This window comes from Narcine bancroftii, chromosome 12 (assembly GCF_036971445.1).
Source record: "Narcine bancroftii isolate sNarBan1 chromosome 12, sNarBan1.hap1, whole genome shotgun sequence".
NCBI classification, from domain to species: Eukaryota; Metazoa; Chordata; class Chondrichthyes; order Torpediniformes; family Narcinidae; genus Narcine; species Narcine bancroftii.
Genome location: NC_091480.1, coordinates 95,686,226 through 95,705,300, shown reverse-complemented (window position 1 = coordinate 95,705,300; position 19,075 = coordinate 95,686,226). Strand labels below are relative to the sequence as shown.

Genomic DNA, 19,075 nt, shown 5'->3' with positions numbered 1-19,075 from the left:
TTTCACGGTATCTAATACTATTTTGAAACAATGGGAGGAGAAAGGAATACATAATTTATCTGACTGTTTTTTTTGAAGGTCATTTTTGTTCTTTTGTAGAATTGCAAAAGGGATTTGATATAAGTGGTTATTCTATATTTGTGTATTATCAGTTAAGATCTTTTGTAAAACAGGTATGCGGTCGTCAAATGAATTTACTGTCTGAAACTGATTTTGAGAAATATGTGCTCTCATTTCCAAAAAAGGGATATATATCAGGTTTGTATCGTATTTTGTTGGAAAGTGAAAGTAAAATAGATTGGGATAAAGATAAAATGAAATGGGAAAATGATTTAAGTTTAACAATAACTGAAGAAGATTGGTCTGAAATCTGCCGTAATAGTGTTCGAAAATTGATTAATGCTAGATTGGCGATGATTAATTATAGTTTTATACATCAATTATATTTAACACCCGAAAAATTTAAAAAATTTGGCTTTAGTAAGTCAGATTTTTGTTTTCGTTGTGATCAGGTTTCTGGTACTTTTTTACATGCTGTTTGGTTGTGTGATCGGTTACAACAATTTTGGAAAGGTATTCAATCTGTATTTAATAATCTATATAATCTTCATATTATATTAGACCCTGATATATTTTTATTAGGGAATATGCAACCGTTGATTGATTTAGAATTAGATAATTACCAGATCTCTTTTATTTACTTAGCACTGGCAGTGGCCAAGAAATGTATAGCGATTACTTGGAAGAATAGAAATGTATTGTCTTTAGATAGGTGGTATTCAGAGATGAAGTTTTGTTTATACATGAGTTAAAGTGGACCCCATTTATTGATTATATACAATTTAAATAAGTTTGAATTAATCATTTTTTTTCTTTTAAAAAAACTTTTTTTTAAATTATATATTTTTTCTATATATGTTTTCTTTTTTTTTCTTTCTTTTTTTTCTTATTTTTTAGTTTTTTTATTATTAGTTGGTTTTTTTCATTTAAGTTCTTTTTTAGTTTTTTTCATATATATTTTTATATAATAAAACTTTTTTGGATTAATAATTAATACTTAATTAATTTTTTTTGTTTTTTTTATATATATATATCGATCTTTTTTTAAGATATATATTTTTAATTTTTTAAAATTATACTAATAGTATTAATTCTTCACTCTTTATCATGGGGGTGGGGAGGGGGGTGTTTAGGGGTTAAAAATAGGTTTTTTTTAGTCTTAGTTTTTAGTTGTTAGGGGGAGATGCCGAGATTGGTATTGTATTAACTATGTTACTTTGTACTTGTATTACTTTATTTTGTATCTTTTCTGTACGTGAATTACTTACTTTCTTCACATGTTAAAATTAATAAATAAAGTTTCAAAAAAAAGAGTTGTTTAGATGTTTTTAGATAGTAGCCAGTTGGATGGTTGATGGAGCTCAACCACAAGGTCCATATGAACTGTTCTAAGTATCACAGGAGTGAAGGTATATACTTGTTGGAAGTTAAGTTTCCTTTTTTTGGTTCAATATCATTGCATAAAATGTTGGTGCCATTGGAGTTCCTCAAAAGATCATAAAGTAGTGATGTGTGGCATTAGTGAGGTTTCCATCTTGACAAATGTGAACTGCGACTTGTGTGGATCCTGGTGGGAGTGACATAATTGTAAAGTGGCTTCTGAAACTATGCTGGAAAGGATTAGATAATCGTAAGCATGAATGACAAGGTCCTAGCTCTCCAAATAAGTGATGGGCTGAGTGGCCTGTTTTTTGTGCTGTGTCTCTCTGATTCAGAATGCCTAACATCAGGAGTGCGGATACGGGGAGCAGAGCTTTCAAATGGGCGTTTCCTTTCTGCCTCTTGTGCATTGAAGCGAGAGACAGCTGGTCCAATTTCAAACCATAATACCACCCAGAAGTGAATGCTATGCTATTTTACTGCAGGCAAAATGAATTCAGGACTACGTCGTTCAGAATAAAAGTGCACCATACCATCTATATTCAAGAGCAATGGCTCTGGAGAGAGCATATTGCAAGTCTACCAGTAGGAGCCCATGGGTTCAATAATCAATAAGATCATTGAGCAGCACAGCTAGTGCAGTGGTTAGCGCAACACTGTTACAGCACCAGCGGCTAGGGTTCAAATTCAGCGCTATCTGTAAGGTGGTTGTACTCTTTTACCCGTGTCTGCATGCCGTTCCTCCAGGTGCTCCAGTTTCCTCCCACAGTTCAAAACACACCAGGCGTTGTTAGCTAATTGGGTGTATTGGTGTTATGTGTGGAGGAAACGTGGCTTCCCTGTCTGGAATGTGTGTATTGCAGGGGTTCATTTGTCCTTCCCATCTGAAACTTATTCAGAAGTCACATCATCTGTCAATCAAGGTTGGACTCTGGTCACCCGTTAGTATTCACCTTGTCATTAGCTAATTTAAATCAAATAGGGTCATTACTGGCTAGAAGCATAGATTAGTACTCTATATAACACCAATGCACAGCATATTCTTTCTATCTGCCTCACAGTCCAAGCCCCAGACACTGCTCCATGCCAGGTCGCTACCGTGGACATTGCTGGCAGTGTCGCGGGTAAGGTGTGCACTACACAGAAGCTGAGCCGTAGTTTTGCAATAAATCAGTACTTGCAGAGAGCAACACCCCCATTGGTACAGGGAACCAGGTGTGTGTAAGAGTCCCTGTTTGTTGTGTGTGCACTCAAGTGTGTGAGGACATCACATATAGGTTCACTATTGTTGAAGTTGAACCTAGGTCAGAGGTGAATGTCTATAACGGTGCTTAAGTGAAATAGAAATCAACTACCATTTAACGTTCTCCTCTGTTTGTCTCCCTTGTTTTAATTAAAGTTACGTGTGATTGTAACACTTGTGTCCAGACTCATCTCTCTGTGAACCCACCGAACCTGATACTCTTCCGAACATGACAATTGCCACAAGGGATGTCTGGAGCTTGGACCATGAGCCAGAGGGAAAGAATGTGCCTTGTGTTGGTGTTTATATACAGTGCTAATCAGTGCTTCCAGCCAATAATGACCCTCTGTGATTTAAATTACCCAACGGCACGCAAATTATGCCATCTTATGAAAAAGCAGGTTCATAGAGTTGGATTCCAAGTTCCCCTTCAGTAGCACAGGATGAAAGGATTCAATATCTACTTACAAAAATGTGGGAAATGCTGTTCATCCATTGAAGTTGCAGACTGTACCAAGTATGCAACAGGGCTGCAGGTCTTTGTGTTTTACCTCACCAGTTCAGGGAGGTGGATCGTCAGTACCTTCTCGAGAACCATAGGGGATGGGCAGTAAGTGATGCCCATATTCCAACCAACCTCCCTGGTCACCTGGCAAGTGAGCAGAGACCAGTAAACAAAATACTGAATTTGTGGAGATGAGATGAAGGGATTAAAAAAGCAAAACTTTAAAAATTGGAGGGAAGATTTCATATTGATCTAAATCAGTGAGTTTTAAACTTTTCTTCACATACCACCTTAAGCAATTCCTATGCCATAGATCTTCTGTGATTAGTAAGAGATTACTTAAGATGTTATGTGAGTGGAGAGAGAAAAAATTTGAAAACCGCTGTTTTAATTGGACCTAATGATTTGTTATGCACACTGATCTAAATGAAGTTTCAAAATGGATAACGCACTTGCTTAGGTGTTTTTAATGTTTATTTCTTCATTGATCAGATCCTCATGTGTTGATGTCCCTGAACCTCTTCCCATATTTGTGAGCATTGAGTGTTTTGTTCTAATTTGGATCTGGAATCGCAGTACAAGTGTGACAGATTACGTAACCAGAACCCATATTTGGACATGGAGAGGAAAGGTGATAATTGATCGGGGAGGGATTGGCTTTGCAGAGCTTGAGGAAAGGAGACATAGGGATAGGGGAAGAGGAGAGACGGTGGTGGGGAGGGCTAAAATAAACTGGAGAAGTTGACATTAATGCTGTCTGGTTGGAGCATTCCCAGATGGAATACAAGGTGACGTTCCTTCAATGTGTGGGTAGTTTCATCTAGCAGTGCTTGAGACCATGGACAGACACGTCGACATGGAAATGCAATGGAGAATTGAAACGGGTTTCCACTGAGAGTTCCCTGCTATTTTACTCACGCACCTGACTGCTATTTGCTCATACCTCGAGGAAGCGCTCAGGCCCGAAACACTGGATTCCCAAGGATGCTGCATGATCTGCTGAGTCCTTTGCTTTTTTTTCTCTACCATCACCACATCTGCAGGTCTTTGTGTTTTACTGCCATCTATTGAGCTGGATTCTACCTCCCGAGGTGTGACTGAATGCAGGTCACCAAGCTACTCGGCTTCCAGGAGTAAGTTCTGTCTTAAAATTTGCTCATCACCAAATCATTCTCTGTTTAAATAGGTAGAGTGATGTTTTGAGTAATCTGCACTTAAACCAAAATTAGCTTCTATTTTCAGTTGTTAGCACCTTTGAGACACAGTCAAGAGTGCACCTAATTTTGATACGCCAAGAATGATTCATACTGTCAATAACCTCAATGAACATAAAAACACCAATCACGAACGTTAGGAAAGATGAACAAAAGCTGATAATTTAAATAACCAGGTCAAAGATGCAAGAGCAACCCAGGTTTATATTAGGTCTCACAACATTGGTTTTCAAACCAAACAGATTAAGAAGAAAATACATTGGTGATGAAGTACATCACAAACATAAGGTTTCCACATCACTCATTAGGCCCTTTCAAACTGCTGTGTGAAATTTGCCCGATTAGCTTCCCAGTTACGCAGCAGTTAGAAAGGGTCTGACCCGGTCAACCCCGTCGGAATCTAACCAGATTCCTGACCTACCTCAGAGGTAGTCAGGGACACAGTTACACTTACCTGGGTCATGTCCACAGGCGATTTGAATAGGAAGATGGCCGACCCGCTTCTTCTGGTGATGTCAGATCTTGCATGCATCACCGGGGCACCCAGCATCCGGCAGTACTTCCGGTGAGTGTGTGACGCATCATTATGGGGGTGGGATCCCCCTTAAATGACTGGATTGGCGATTTAATGGGCTGAATCCCCCTGCAATTTGAAAGGTGCTTCCAGCACTTTTGCCCCAGTAATCGCATGCGGGTCCCAGGAGGACGACCCAGGTGCTGCAGTTTAAAAGGGGCTACTATGATGAAGGAGGTTTTTTGATGGTGAAAAGGAGAGTAAAGAAAGAAACAAATGGCTGAAGAATATTTATATATGGTAGGTGCTTTGAATGGAGGAAAAATGCATCCCTCCAATTGTATACAATATGCCTTTCATCAATTTCTTTTTCTTAAACTTTGCACCATATGCAATTTTTACATCACAAGCACTTTGGAAGTTTATCAAGATGATTGATACAGAATCCATTATCAAAAAAAGCTTTCATACTACATAGCATTCAAATGTGGAGAGACAGGAAATATGAACAAGTTGTATTGTTCTTTTACTGAGAAGCCAACAAAACTTGAGGCCTGTATGCAAGACAGAGTCTAAAATAAATCCACGTGGATTAATGAAAGCCAAACCTTGCTGGATTATAAAAAGTTTCAAGGAAAAGGGAAATAAAGTTCCACTGTTTGAAACACGGCAAAAAGGATTCCGGAAAGTACAAGGGAGGCGTTGGGTGGGAGAAAGGGGAGAATGATTTATAAAGCACACAATTGTCAGCAAATAACTGAAAGCATCTTGTGGGATTTTGTCCGAGGTGATCTCACTAGAATTATTTGAGTTAAAAGAATTTTAGCTTCAAGTCTTATTGCTAACCAGTTCACACTAAAGATCATGGACAGCAGGCCATTTCTGAGGCTAACTGCCTACCCTGTTTTTCCCATTTACTCTGATTTCCCAAGGCAACCCGTTGCTCCAAACACAAATGCTACAGAAATGGGCTTTCCCTTTCGGCTCTGAACGGTTACTGAGAAATCAAGTTATTTCTCTGCACGAATATTCCTGACCTCGGGAACATTTTCAGCATCTCCAGAATTTTACTTTTGGATTTTTTTTCTCTTAATTAGCTCCAATACTAATTGAGGAATAACAGCCGAATTATTATAACGGTAGCAAAAAGAGCCCGATGCACAAGCCTGTTCCGTAAACGCTTGTATGCGAAGCACCATGCACTCCCCTTTTCTTTTAACATTTATTGCAACAACATGACAAAACACAAACTACACAGAACTACATCTAATAAACTACTTGCATTAATAGAGGAAAAAAAATTGTGATAGATGGTGTGGCAAACCACTGTTTTCAGTCAGAGGTTGATGGCCGCTCCAGTCCATAGTTAATAAAAACCTAAGACAAAGGAGGAAAAACCCAACACCCAACCCCAACCAACCAATTTTCCCCTGCAACCGCGTCTGCCTGTCCCGCATCGGACTTGTCAGCCACAAACGAGCCTGCAGTTGACGTGGACATTTTACCCCTCCGTAAATCTTCGTCCGCGAAGCCAAGCCAAAGAAAGAAAGATCCATTTCACAACCACAGTCTTTTTATGATTATTGATGGTGCATCAGGTGGTAAATACCGTGCCTCTTGAACATACGCTTTACATTTCAAATTAAAATCCTATTTATGATGCACTTGATCCTCTGGTGGCCCTACCATTCCTAGAACGTGGCTAGTATCACCTGCTCCTAGTTTAATGGCACACGGGCTGGGGCGTCGCCCTGAAAGAGGGACAGACAATCAATTCACCCCGAACCCTCAACCATCCACCTCCTTGACCCGTGAATAGCCAGATTGGCCAGGCCCAGCAACAGCCCCACAGGGAGCTCCTCTGATCACCTGAACATTCCCTCCTCCGCACCAGGCGATCGTAGAACAGCTGTGTTGGGCTGAAATGCAGCCAGAACTTGAGGAGCAGCCCTCTTTGGGTAAGCAAGGAGGGGCTGCAATCTCTCGCACTGCACCCACCAGTGGTACACCATCCCTTCCTGGCCGCAGAAGGGGCAGGCAGGTGCGATCCCCATGACCAAGGTGCTTTTGCCTTGGTCACTGCACTCCTACGATTAGTCCCAGCTCCTTCTGCTGGCTGTGACACTGTACAAGTGATCTCTGTATCTGTATATCTCTCTCTCTCTCTGAGAGAAAGCCTGTTTAACTCCCTCTGCTTTCAAAACCACATGACCCTCTTACAACAGCAAGCTCTCCTCCAGACATCAGCAGCTCTAGCATTCTCTTTCATCTGTTGCCCTTTACAAACAACAATTCATAGTGAAGTTTCTTCAAAGCTCTTGCTAAAGCTATGTAGCAGATATGTCTACCAAGAAAGCAACCAAGAAAAAATAAATCCAAGAAAATAATTAGGTTAAAAAAAAAGTTTAAAATTGCCACCCCCTAGTGTTTAGTTTGCAACCAGAAATTTCACTTATCTACTAATCCTCATAGGTGCCAGATACTAGGGTTTTTTTTAAAAAAAATTGTACTTCTGTCAGGTTTCCATTCGGGAAATAAACAACCCAAGATGGTCCAATGTCTCCTTATGGATGATACTCTCTGATCCTGGAAACATCCTTGTGTCTCTCTTCTGCACCCTCTGCCAAGCCTCCACATCCTCCTTGTGAAGCGGAATGTCCCAGAACAATGAGATTTGCAGAAGGTTAGACAATAATTGCAAGAGGTGCTGGAACTCTCCTATGTCAGTCAAACACAATTATTTTGGTGATGCATTAATTCTAGTGTTGTCCTCTTATCTTCCTTGCCTTTCCATTTCTTTCCTAATTTCTACTTGATCTTACCAGTCATCCCTCCCTTAGGTTCTACATGTTCCAAGGAAACCACCAGGATTGTGGGATGCAGCGACGTAGCCTTACTTTCTGTTCTCAGGCCTCTTAATCACACTATTCAATGTCAGCCTCAACCAAAATAAACCAACTACAAACACAGCTCAGTGCAAAATGGGAGACCAGTCCTTTTACACTTGGAAGAAAGCAGATTAAGACCTCATTATATGCAGCTTCAGTTTGGACATGATTCTTGGAGGAATCAGACCATTGCCAGCTTTAAAGTAATCGAAGCAGCGACCTTCTGCTCAGTCACACAGGAAGCCATGGCAGAGAAAGGGGAAGCAGCTATCTGCAAGGCTGATTGCGAGAGGCACTCAAAAGTATTTCTCGTTGCAGGCTTCTGACAGAAAAATGCCCAAGTGCAACATAATAACAGGTTCGTGCTGCAAGTTCTCTCACCTCTGAGTAGACGACAGTGGCCAAGCAGTCCATGTTCACACAACTGTGATCTGCCATGGAAATAACATCAGACAACTTGATACCAAGCAGTTCCTTGGGCAGTAAACACCTCACATCGTGGAGTCCATCGTAAGACTATAAAAGGAGGCTAGCTATCACATCTCTCTGTGGCGTCATTTCCTTTTCTGATTTCTGATCAGGACATAAACAATAAAATGGAACTAATCGGCTGTCAAGAAGCAAAAAGAGAGCAATTGTTGTTGTGTGTGGCCAGGAATATAAAAGAGAACAGAACATTTTGAAACCAATTTAGTTCAGTCGTAGTTTCTGAATGTAATTTACATCATCAGTTTCTGTACCAAGAGAATATTTAGAAACATCACATGATAACATTTAAGGACGTACATGAAACCATATTTGCAATTATTTTACAGTGATCTCAATTCTTCTAAGCTAGTAAGAGTAAACATATTTTAGCCAAGTAATTTATTTCACAATAACTTGAAGTTACTTAGCAACTTTAACATTGTAATGTTTCCCATTGTAAAGCAAGAGATATTGGGGGTGGTGTTCAATTGGGATATCATTTCAGATTCAGAGCACATACAACCCGGAGATTCTTTTTCCTGCGGTCGGGGCAGAATTACCACGTATTGGTAGTACAAAAAAAACTGTGCACAATGTAGAGAACTGTAAACAGATAATGAATGTAAATAAACTGTACAATACAGAGAGATTAAAAAAACTCAATAAAGTGCACAGGTGAGTCCCTGATTGAGTTTGTCGTTGAGGAGTCTGATGGTGGAGGGATAGCAGCTGTTCCTGAACCTGAAGGTGCGAGTCTTGTAGCTCCTACACCTCTTCCCTGATGGCAACATTGAGAACAGTGTGTATGCTAGGTGGTGTTGATCCTTGATGATTGCTGCTGCTCTCCAACGACAGCGTTCCCTGTAGATGTTCTTGATACTGGGGAGAGTTTTGCCTGTCATGCCCTGGGTTGTGTCCACTATTTTTTGAGGACTTTTATGCTCAAGGGTATTGGTATCCCAATACCAGACCATGATGTGGCTGGTCAGCACACTTTCTACCACATATCTGTAGAAATTTGCCAGGATTTCTAACTCCTGAGGAAGTAAGGTGCTGACATGCTTTCTTCTCGATGCCATTAGAGTGTTGAATTCAGAAAAATATTTCCTGAGATAGTGACTCCCAAGAACTTAAATTTTCTCACCCTCTCCACCTCTGATCACTGGATTGTATAGCTCTGACTTTCCCTTCCCGAACAACAACCAGCTCCTTCGTTGAGAGCAAGGCTGTTGTTGGTGCACCATTCTGCCAGGTTTTCAACCTCCCTCCTGTACGCTGACTCATCCCCCCTTTCTTTGTACAAGCAGGAGGAAGTGACAGTCATGAAGCTTTGGAAGGGAATTCCAAATTCCTTCCTTGGCAGCTGGAGCTACCTACAACTGCTAACTACAGTGAGATTGGATTCAGGAACATTACAGAGACCAGAACTGAACAACTGCAGACTGAAGTCTCTGAGCTGACAGAGGTGACACACAGCCAGGTACTCATCCAAATAGGAAACTGGATACAAGGATAAGTAACTTAAAAATAAACCAGCAATAAACACTGCTCAGTGCAAAAATCGGTCCTTTTACACTTGGAATAAAGCAACTTGGCCTGATTAAGGCCGCATTATACATAGTTTCAGTTTACACATGACCAGGAATACCCCATGCTAACACAATTATAACGATTCCACAAAAATGGTCCAGTTAATGTTGCAGAGATTTGGGAAAAACATCCAGGAAGGCATCCGAAGGTTTCAGCCAGTGATCCATAAAACCGTAGCCATCACGGTAGCCCTGATGGCTCCTCCAATCTTCCTAGATTTTGACACCAAGATATTCTCCTCCACTGCTCCGACTGTCCTTAAAAGCTACTCTCTAACAATCATTTTGACTGCTTTTCAAATTGTGTAACATTTCATTGAAGTATGACAGGACCTTGCACTATGTTACTGGTGAAGTACAAATCAACTTTCTTGTAAATTAGCAGTAGAATTACAGCAAGGCAATGTCATGCAGCTATGCCATACGTGTCATGCAGCCATGCCATACATTGACCAGTGCACCTGCAAAAACCCTAGAACATATTAACAAACTCGCTACGTGATCAGGAAACTCAACACAAGGCCAGCCTATTTTGTAAATCACTCACGCAGAGGTTTGCCTGTTTATCCTTCGAATTCAGGATTGTGGTTTGGAATACAAGCTCTGGAGCAGTAGAATGGACAGGAAGGCATCAGAATGATTCAGAATGGCAGAAATGAATGGTGACCACCCCCCACTGAAATAAGGCAGGGTAGCTCGTTCCATTCAAGGGGTGATCCAGAACAATGGAGCATAACCAACAGAAACCTGGAGTTCTTTCCCAAAAGCTGCAGAAGATGGAAGAGAACTTCTCAGGAAGTACTTTGAAGTATCATCATTAATCCTGTGACATTGTGGAGAATCTTCTAATTACAACTGCCAGGCATGTTTCATTTTGTAAAGGTGGCGACACACATGGAGCTGCCGAGGTCTCTTGACATATTGTGGAGGCCGAGACTGTGGATTACTTCAATTATTGCAGAAGACAGGCCAAACTCTACATCCTTAATTTCAAAACCATTCAAACTTGGCTACGTTCTCTGGACAAATAAAACCTATTATGCCAAAATGTCCTCTGAGCTACCTTTTCCAATCTCTTCCTACACCTCATCCATTTTAAAGCATGCAATAGAAATACAAGATACTGACTGTTTCTGAGTTTTGAAATAATTTAAAATGACTTCCCAGGAAATAGGAGAATGTTAAGCCCTTACTTTATGCATCAGTAAACCTTGATTAGTACTTGATTCACCAGCTGGTTTTACCAGTGGCTACAATACACATGATCTACAAAATACACTAGTTATTCACCTAGGCAACTCCAGCACTATTTCCTCAAACTCTTGACCAGTAAGGACAATTACTGAAGCTGCTTGGAATACCAACTGTTGCTTCGTCTCCTAGTCACACACTCTCAAAATACATTTCTGTTCCTATATCATTGTTTTGTACAAGCCTCAACCTCCCTCCACAACCTTAATGTGGTTTTTGTATACCAAGGGGACTGCAGCAGGTTAAGAAAACAGTTCCACCACTATTTAAGGATGGATATTGAGGGGCTGGTGCTTCATTCCGAGCAGCAGCATGAGTGAGGACACTCACTCACATCTACAAGCGGTTCCCGGGATGCCCACAGAGTCAGACCTCAGAAATGCTGGAAGACCATCAACTCGGTGAAAGACGCACTTTGGTCTGCCTGAACCTGTTGGTCTCTCAGCAGGCAGAGATGTCGATGCAGGAATGCTGCCGTTTGGCACATTCCAGGCTGCACGATTACATGCTGAGGAAAACACTGAGGCTTGGTGCCGTCAACGCAAAGCACTGTGGGGTGGGGTGGTGGTGGGGTGGGGGTAAGGATCACAGTTTAGAGATCTCCCATTACCGAGCATTGATAGGCCGAAAAGAGGGGTGGTCCCTCAAAAAGGAGAGTCGGGGGGTGGGGGGGGGGGAGATAGTGGCAATAGTGTGTTTAGAGAATAAATGTAATAATGTATATTGATGGGAATGTAACAATATTACTGACATTATAGGTATGAGATGACTTCACACTGTTTTCATTTTTTGTAAATAATTTATTGTGAATAAAGTTTATTTTGGGGGAAAAAAATTGAGGGCCTGAGGCCAGAGAGGAAGCCCCTCAAACAAAGATGAGAGGAGAAACCACAAGGGCCCTCAGTAATGGCACAGAGGGGTGTAACAAATTAGAGGATTAATGTAACAGTGTACACGTACGTGGTAAACCACTGTTACATGGTGATTGGCTGCTATCGACTGGACAGGCCTCCCTTGCAGACTACCTCTTTCTTTTTGATCAGTCAAGGAGGTGGACGGTTGTTTGATAGCATTCAGGTCTTTAGCTTTTAAAAGCCTGATTGTTTCACCTCTCAGCTGGTTGTGAATTATCGATGGTGCATCAGTACAGTAATGGAATGTTTGAGGAAGACTGAGGATGGAAAAAAAAACTTCGTACAGGTTTCTTTTGAATGCAATTTTATTGTAAATAAAATTTATTTTTGAAAAAAAAAATGTTGGCCTTGGTAGTAATGCCCAAACCATGAAAAGTGACTTTACTGAATAGAAAATTATTGGGATTTCTTTATTCTGCTGTGAACTGACTACTCAGGGCTATTACTATAAACAAAACCCTTCAAAATATTAGTTTGTGAAAACAGACAATTATAGTTCTAAGGGATAAAGTGGGTGGTAATTTCCTTTTTTTTATCTCAAGTAGTTCACAAGAAAATCTTAACATTAGATCAATGCCAAGTAAAATCTGGCAGAATTTGTTCCCAAAATGGTTGGTGGAAATTTTGAACTCACCCTTCTAACTTGCACATAGATAATGCGCTAGTTTAAATTTCAAATCAGTAAGAGTTATTTTATGCTAAAGATGATTAGAGATCAGCCAAAGTAAACTTAGCGAGGAATAGAGCGAGCTCATGGAGCTGTTGTTCTTTATTGACATGGGTATCCAAACATAGGTCAAGTAGCAGCTTCTTTACTACCTGCTCTACAGATCAGGTGGAGCGCTGGGCCAACAAAGTAGTCCCCGATGGTCCCATCACAAGAGGGTGGATGTGTGCACGCAACTGGCTTTACAAAGTGCTGACCACTGTTACAACAAACAGGGTTCAGGCTCTCTGGAGCGGCCATCGTGGGAACTGCTTTACTCCAATGGCATGGTTGGACAACACCATCGACACTCAAAAGAGCTGTGATGTCCAAAACAGTGGAGTACAATTAAGTATGTCCATATTGATGAATAAATGGTGTGGGGAAAGAGAGGTGATGGGGTGGAAAGAAATGATGGGAAAGGATAGTGGTTGAAAATGTTAGGGATTTTTTTTCTTGTATTATGACAACTATGAATATTTTATTTATCTTTTGTATATGGTATATTAAAAAAATTACAATAGTATATATTAAATATCACCTATTTGAATGCAGCACTAATTTCAGATTGTATGTACATTGTATATGACCACAAACTCATTATCTTCATCTAAAAGTGCACATTTTTGCGCCGTTATGGCCAAATCTCCCCCCCACAGGAAAGCAGGGAACATCACACTGAGAATATTTGAAGGGTATACGTCCCCTTCCAGTGTATACAATCACTGGAAAATCTAGCTAGCTTCTTTTCCATGGAATTTGAATACCCTTCTTTCACACAAAACCCCCCCCCAGCTTCTACAGTTCACAAGCATGTTATTTGAATTTATTCACTGCCCTGGCCACCTTTAAACGAAGCCACAGGATCGTGCACTCATTCAAAACACCCTTTGATATTGCAGCACATCTCTCTCATGCCCGGGTGCGGCAAAGTTGCACCCACTGTTCTCCGAAGCATCATCCCAAAATATCAGATCCCACTTCACCCAACTCCAGTTCTGCAAACGGTGCCCAGTGGGGCTCGCCGGGGTTTAATGGACAATCCAGGATTAACGCTTCTAAAATCGCAACATCAAACCCAACCACGGCTGGATTCGCCCTGTCTCGACTCAGCCAAAGCGAAAGTGTCAGGTTGCAGTAAACACAAGCTCGTTGATCCACGTCGTTCGGGGAGAAAATCTGCCGTCCACATCTCCGCCAACAAACGGCACTCGTCTCCCACACTATTCAAACCACAAGGGAAGCCAAGGCTCGCCTGCCCAGTCATCCACCTTACAGCTCAGATCGGGGTGGAGAAAGGGGGGTGGGGGGAGGAGAAAGGGGGGGTGGGGGGAGGAGAAAGGGGGGTGGGGGGAGGAGAAAGGGGGGGTGGGGGGAGGAGAAAGGGGGGATGGGGGGAGGAGAAAGGGGGGGTGTGGGGAGGAGAAAGGGGGGGTGGGGGGAGGAGAAAGGGGGGTGGGGGGAGGAGAAAGGGGGGTGGGGGGAGGAGAAAGGGGGTGGGGGGAGGAGAAAGGGGGGTGGGGGGAGGAGAAAGGGGGGTGGGGGGAGGAGAAAGGGGGGTGGGGGGAGGAGAAAGGGGGTGTGGGGGGAGGAGAAAGGGGGGTGGGGGGAGGAGAAAGGGGGTGGGGGAGGAGAAAGGGGGGTGGGGGGAGGAGAAAGGGGGTGGGGGAGGAGAAAGGGGGTGGGGGGAGGAGAAAGGGGGGTGGGGAGGAGAAAGGGGGGAGGGGGGAGGAAAGGGGGGGTGGGGGGAGGAAAGGGGGGGTGGGGGGAGGAGAAAGGGGGGTGGGGGCACTTCCACTTATTCTGCCCCTGTCCGGTCGGTGTTGAGTCTTCAATAACAGGCCGGGCATTTGGTTTGTTTTAATGTTGAACTCGCTCATTCTCTCCCCACCCCCCCCACACCCCCCACCCCCCCCACCCCACACCCCACCCCACCCCACCCCGCCCGTTGAGAGAAGGTCCCGCCGACAGAGACCTGGGCTGAAGGCTGCAAGTTTTAGCGGCGACCACGAAACCAGGTAACTTTGCAGGGCACCTTTACCTCCACCTGTACTTTCCTCTTCTCCAATCAGTCAGCCAAACACACCGGGCAGGGGCGACCCTGACCCACGCTCTGTGCCGACTGTAACCCAAGTTACATCGGCTGCATTTGCTCTCCAAATCCCGACCGTGTGTGTCCCAGGAGGAAGAGCTTCTTGAACTGCATCCAGCCAAGTGCCCGACGGACAAAGTTTTACTGCCTCTCTTGCTCTCGGAGGGCACAGCCTTATTGCTTCGCTCACGCCCTTCCACGACGTAACAGGTACTGATTTACACCTGAAGGGGGGTGGAGCCCAGCAACTTCTTAAAGCAGCGACCACATCCCATTAAAACGCACCACCAAGGGCCTGGGGCGCTTTAGAAATCCCTCTCTGGGTTGAGGAATCGGTGCAGGAGAGCACTTCAACAGAGACCACCTTTCGCTCTTCTTTCTCGAAGAGGGAGAGAACCCGGCTTGGATTAAAATAGAGATGGATAAGATAGATAGATATAGAATGGGAACCGAGATTAACATCTGGAGACACGACTGAAGCATTCGATTAATATCTGAAAGTATTGAATGAAATGGGAATAAGGAATTTGGGGCGAATTAAAATGCCTTTGATACAAAATAAACTTGTCTCATTTACTATGAACAATCAACTTTTAATATTTCTAAAGGAATTAGAAGTTGTGATGAAGGACGACATTTAATGTCATTTGATCAATTCACATGGTTTGACAAACAGTCCTGTGCATAACCAATCTTGCTCTCAAGGAGGCACTGATTCTTGATTTTAGGGAGGAGAGGCTGAGAGACCCATCTGCATTGATGGGAAGGAGGTGGAGAGAATTAGGATTGCTGGGAGTCTGCACCTTGAGGAAACCACGAAGGCGACGAACCAACACTTCTACTTCCTCGGCAGTCTGAGGCGATTTGGCAGGTCGTCAGCTACTCTATCAAACTTCTCCAGATGCACTGGCTGGTTGCATCACTACCTGATTGGGAATTGGACTGCCCAGGATCAGAGAAGGTTGCAGGAGGTAGTTGACATAACCAGGGCCATCATAGGATCTCACCTCCCATTCACTGTGACATGCTGCCTCAAGAAGACATTGTTTAATGGGTTTAATGTATTATATAGGTTGAACGTTGAGTGAGTGGGGCGGGGGGTGAAGGAGGGAGGGGGGAAAAAGGGGAGAAAATGACACTGTGTATATTCAAGAGGGAAATGTTTGTGTGTATTTTGGTCAGTATGGTTCATAGTGTGAAAAATTTTTAAAAATTTTTTTAAAAGATGGCAACTCACATCACCCTGGTCTGACTTCTCACTGTTCCCTTCAGACAATAAAGAAAAATCAGCGCCTCAAGAACAGTTTCTTTCTCACAATGATCAGAATCTTGAACCTGCCTCGTCCACTCATCAGCCTGCACTATAGCATGTCCCTTTTTGGTTTCCACGAGAATGACTGTGAATCCTTATATCTAACTTACATATTTATTGTCTAATTTAATTCCATTAGTTAACATAACATAACATAACAATTACAGCACGGAAACAGGCCATTAGGCCCTTCTAGTCCGCACCGAACCAAACACCCCTCTCTAGTCCCACCTCCCTGCACAATGCCCATAACCCTCCATCTTCTTCTCATCCATATACCTGTCCAACCTTTTCTTAAATAATACAATTGACTCCGCCGCCACTATTTCTCCCGGAAGCTCATTCCACACGGCTACCACTCTCTGAGTCAAGAAGTTCCCCCTCATGTTACCTCTAAACCTCTGCCCCTTAATTCTTAACTCATGTCCTCTTGTTTTAATCTTTCCTCCTCTTAACGGAACTAGTCTATCCACATCCACTCTATCTATCCCTTTCATAATCTTAAATACCTCTATCAAATCCCCTCTCAACCTTCTACGCTCCAAAGAATAAAGACCTAATCTGTCCAATCTCTCCCCAGATGCTTAAACCCAGGTAACATTCTGGTCAATCTTCTCTGCACTCTCTCCACTCTGTTTATATCCTTCCTATAATTAGGCGACCAGAACTGCACACAGAACTCTAAATTAGGCCGCACCAACGCCTTATACAATCTCAACATCACCTCCCAACTCCTATATTCCATGCAATGATTGATAAAGGCCAGCATACTAAAAGCCTTCTTCACCACCCTATTCACGTGAGTTTCTACCTTCAGGGAACGATGTACCGTCACTCCTAAATCTTTCTGCTCTTCTGTATTCCTCAATGCTCTCCCATTTACCACGTATGTCCTGTTCTGATTCTTCTTACCAAAATGAAGCACCTCACACTTATCAGCATTAAATTCCATCTGCCATTTTTCAGCCCACTTTTCTAAGCAGCCCAAATCCCTCTGCAATCCTTGAAAACCTTCTTCATTATCCACTATTCCACCTATCTTAGTATCGTCTGCATATTTACTAATCCAATAGTTTATCTTTACAAGTACCTATTGTAAGGTAAAACATCATGAGATGGGAATGTGTAAGGAGTTACCCTGTGCAGGGCTGTAACAAGAAGGGGAGGTGTCCTTGTACTCCTGTTAGGTAAAACATCATGAGATGGGAATGTGTAAGGAGTTACCCTGTGCAGGGCTGTAACAAGATGTGAATGCATCCTTGTACTTACAAGATAAGAGAGACATTGATGGATTGAGAGGCAGGAAGCTAGCAGGGAAAGGATAGCAACAGTTTTAGTCATTGGACAAGTAATGATATGATGATGTTCTAAGCACGTATCCAAGGGTATAAAAAATCACCATTTTGCTGATAACGGCAGAATGCATTCTCCGACTAACATTGTTAGTTGCAAGTGTTACAATCCGGTAATAAAGAACAAAGAACCCTGATTTCGACTCAGTCTGGTGTTTGTCTCACTCATTCATGGACAAAGCAGACCTAACACTGTTTAGCAATAAGAATTTTGGGACATGTGTACATGACAAAACTCGTCATCACGAAAAGAATTTTTTCACAATTTAACTAGCGACAAATAAATGAATTTTAAGAATGATATATATTTTAATTTTAACACCATTTGTGACAGCACTATAGAAAAGGCTGTGACAAAATATGAAGGCCACAGGCTGAGCTAGTATTATTAGGTTGTACACACGATCGCTTCTCGGACTTTTGGCTAAGGTCAAGTGTAGGTTGCACACATGATAGGTCAAAATACAGAGAAAGGGAATTTTAAAAATTCCTGGTTTCCAGGCTATTGTTTACGAGGTGCAATAAGACCTCAGACATTTATAACCAAGTTTGATTACTTGGAAGAAAAGACAATTCCCTAAAATATCTGGAGCACCTTAAAGATCAAGCTGGATTGAGAAAAAAAATATTTAGATAATTATCTCCCTCACCTCTTACCAGCGGAAAGTAATGAATCCTGGATCGGATTTGGAGAGGGGTAGGGACTGCAACTGGAGTGGAGTAATTAGGGAGGGGAAGGAGGGATTAGGTTTAATTGGTGATTGAAGGAGAGGAGGTGAATTCTGGGAGTGATTGTTGGACAAACTCGTGGAGATGGACAACAGTAGAGAGGGGTCTTTCCGCGGTATTGGGGAAAGAAGGATCAAATATAGGCAGCTTTAGTCAGGTGCTGGGAATGAGATTAGGGATTGTGGGAGAAAGGAGATGGGGGGTGGGGTGGAGTGTAGGGAAACAGTGTAGTATAAGGATAGCCCTCCTCCCCAACATGAAGTTGAAAATTATATATTTGACTTCATGAGCAGGTGTGCCTTTAGACCCTTTCAGGTGGACCCTCTGCCTTGAGGCCGGTGAAGGGACATGTTGCCTCATTATTTGCAATAGTCTGAAATTTCAAAGTTGCAACCCCTCCCTTCCTGATATGGGAAAACATTGCATTGCAAAAAAAAAATGCTTGGAATTAAAATTTTTAATTTAGACATACAGCACAGTATCAGGCCCTTTTGGCCCACAAGCCTGTGCCATCCAATTAAACCCAATTGACCTACAAACCCCACCCGCCCCGGTACATTTTGAAGGTTGGGAGGAAACCAGAGCCGCCGGGGAAAACCCATGCAGACACGGGGAGAATGTACAAACTCCTTACATCTAGTGCTGGATTCGAACCCCAGGACCAGTCGCCGGCACTGTAACAGCATTGATACGACCATTCTTGTCCTCTGGGCAGGCCAATAATTTCCCTTTCAAAGGACTGTCAGTCACAATGTTGCAGATGATCGTGAAAGTGATCTCAGGCTGACGGTGTTATCTGACATTTCACATTTAACTCCAGAGTTGACCCTTTTACTCGAAATAGATTAATGCTTCCAG

The 19,075-nt window shown here is 42.6% G+C and overlaps 1 protein-coding gene across 6 annotated transcripts in view; it reads right to left on the bottom strand.

Annotated features, from left to right (window-relative positions):
- The window catches only part of LOC138746664 (rho GTPase-activating protein 27-like), a 148,503-nt gene that overhangs the window by 58,210 nt on the left and 71,218 nt on the right, over positions 1-19,075 (bottom strand). The window contains exons 1-2 of one of the 6 annotated variants that reach the window (XM_069904956.1): positions 8,186-8,376; positions 3,152-3,332 (exon numbers count right to left, since the gene is read on the bottom strand). The exons of 4 other annotated variants lie outside the window; for them this stretch is intronic. In XM_069904956.1, the coding sequence (XP_069761057.1) occupies positions 3,152-3,175 (24 nt within the window). In that variant the 5' untranslated portion in view covers positions 3,176-3,332; positions 8,186-8,376. Of the gene's footprint in view, positions 1-3,151; positions 3,333-8,185; positions 8,377-19,075 lie in introns of those variants that run through there. One more of the 6 variants, XM_069904955.1, reaches the window with a different exon arrangement.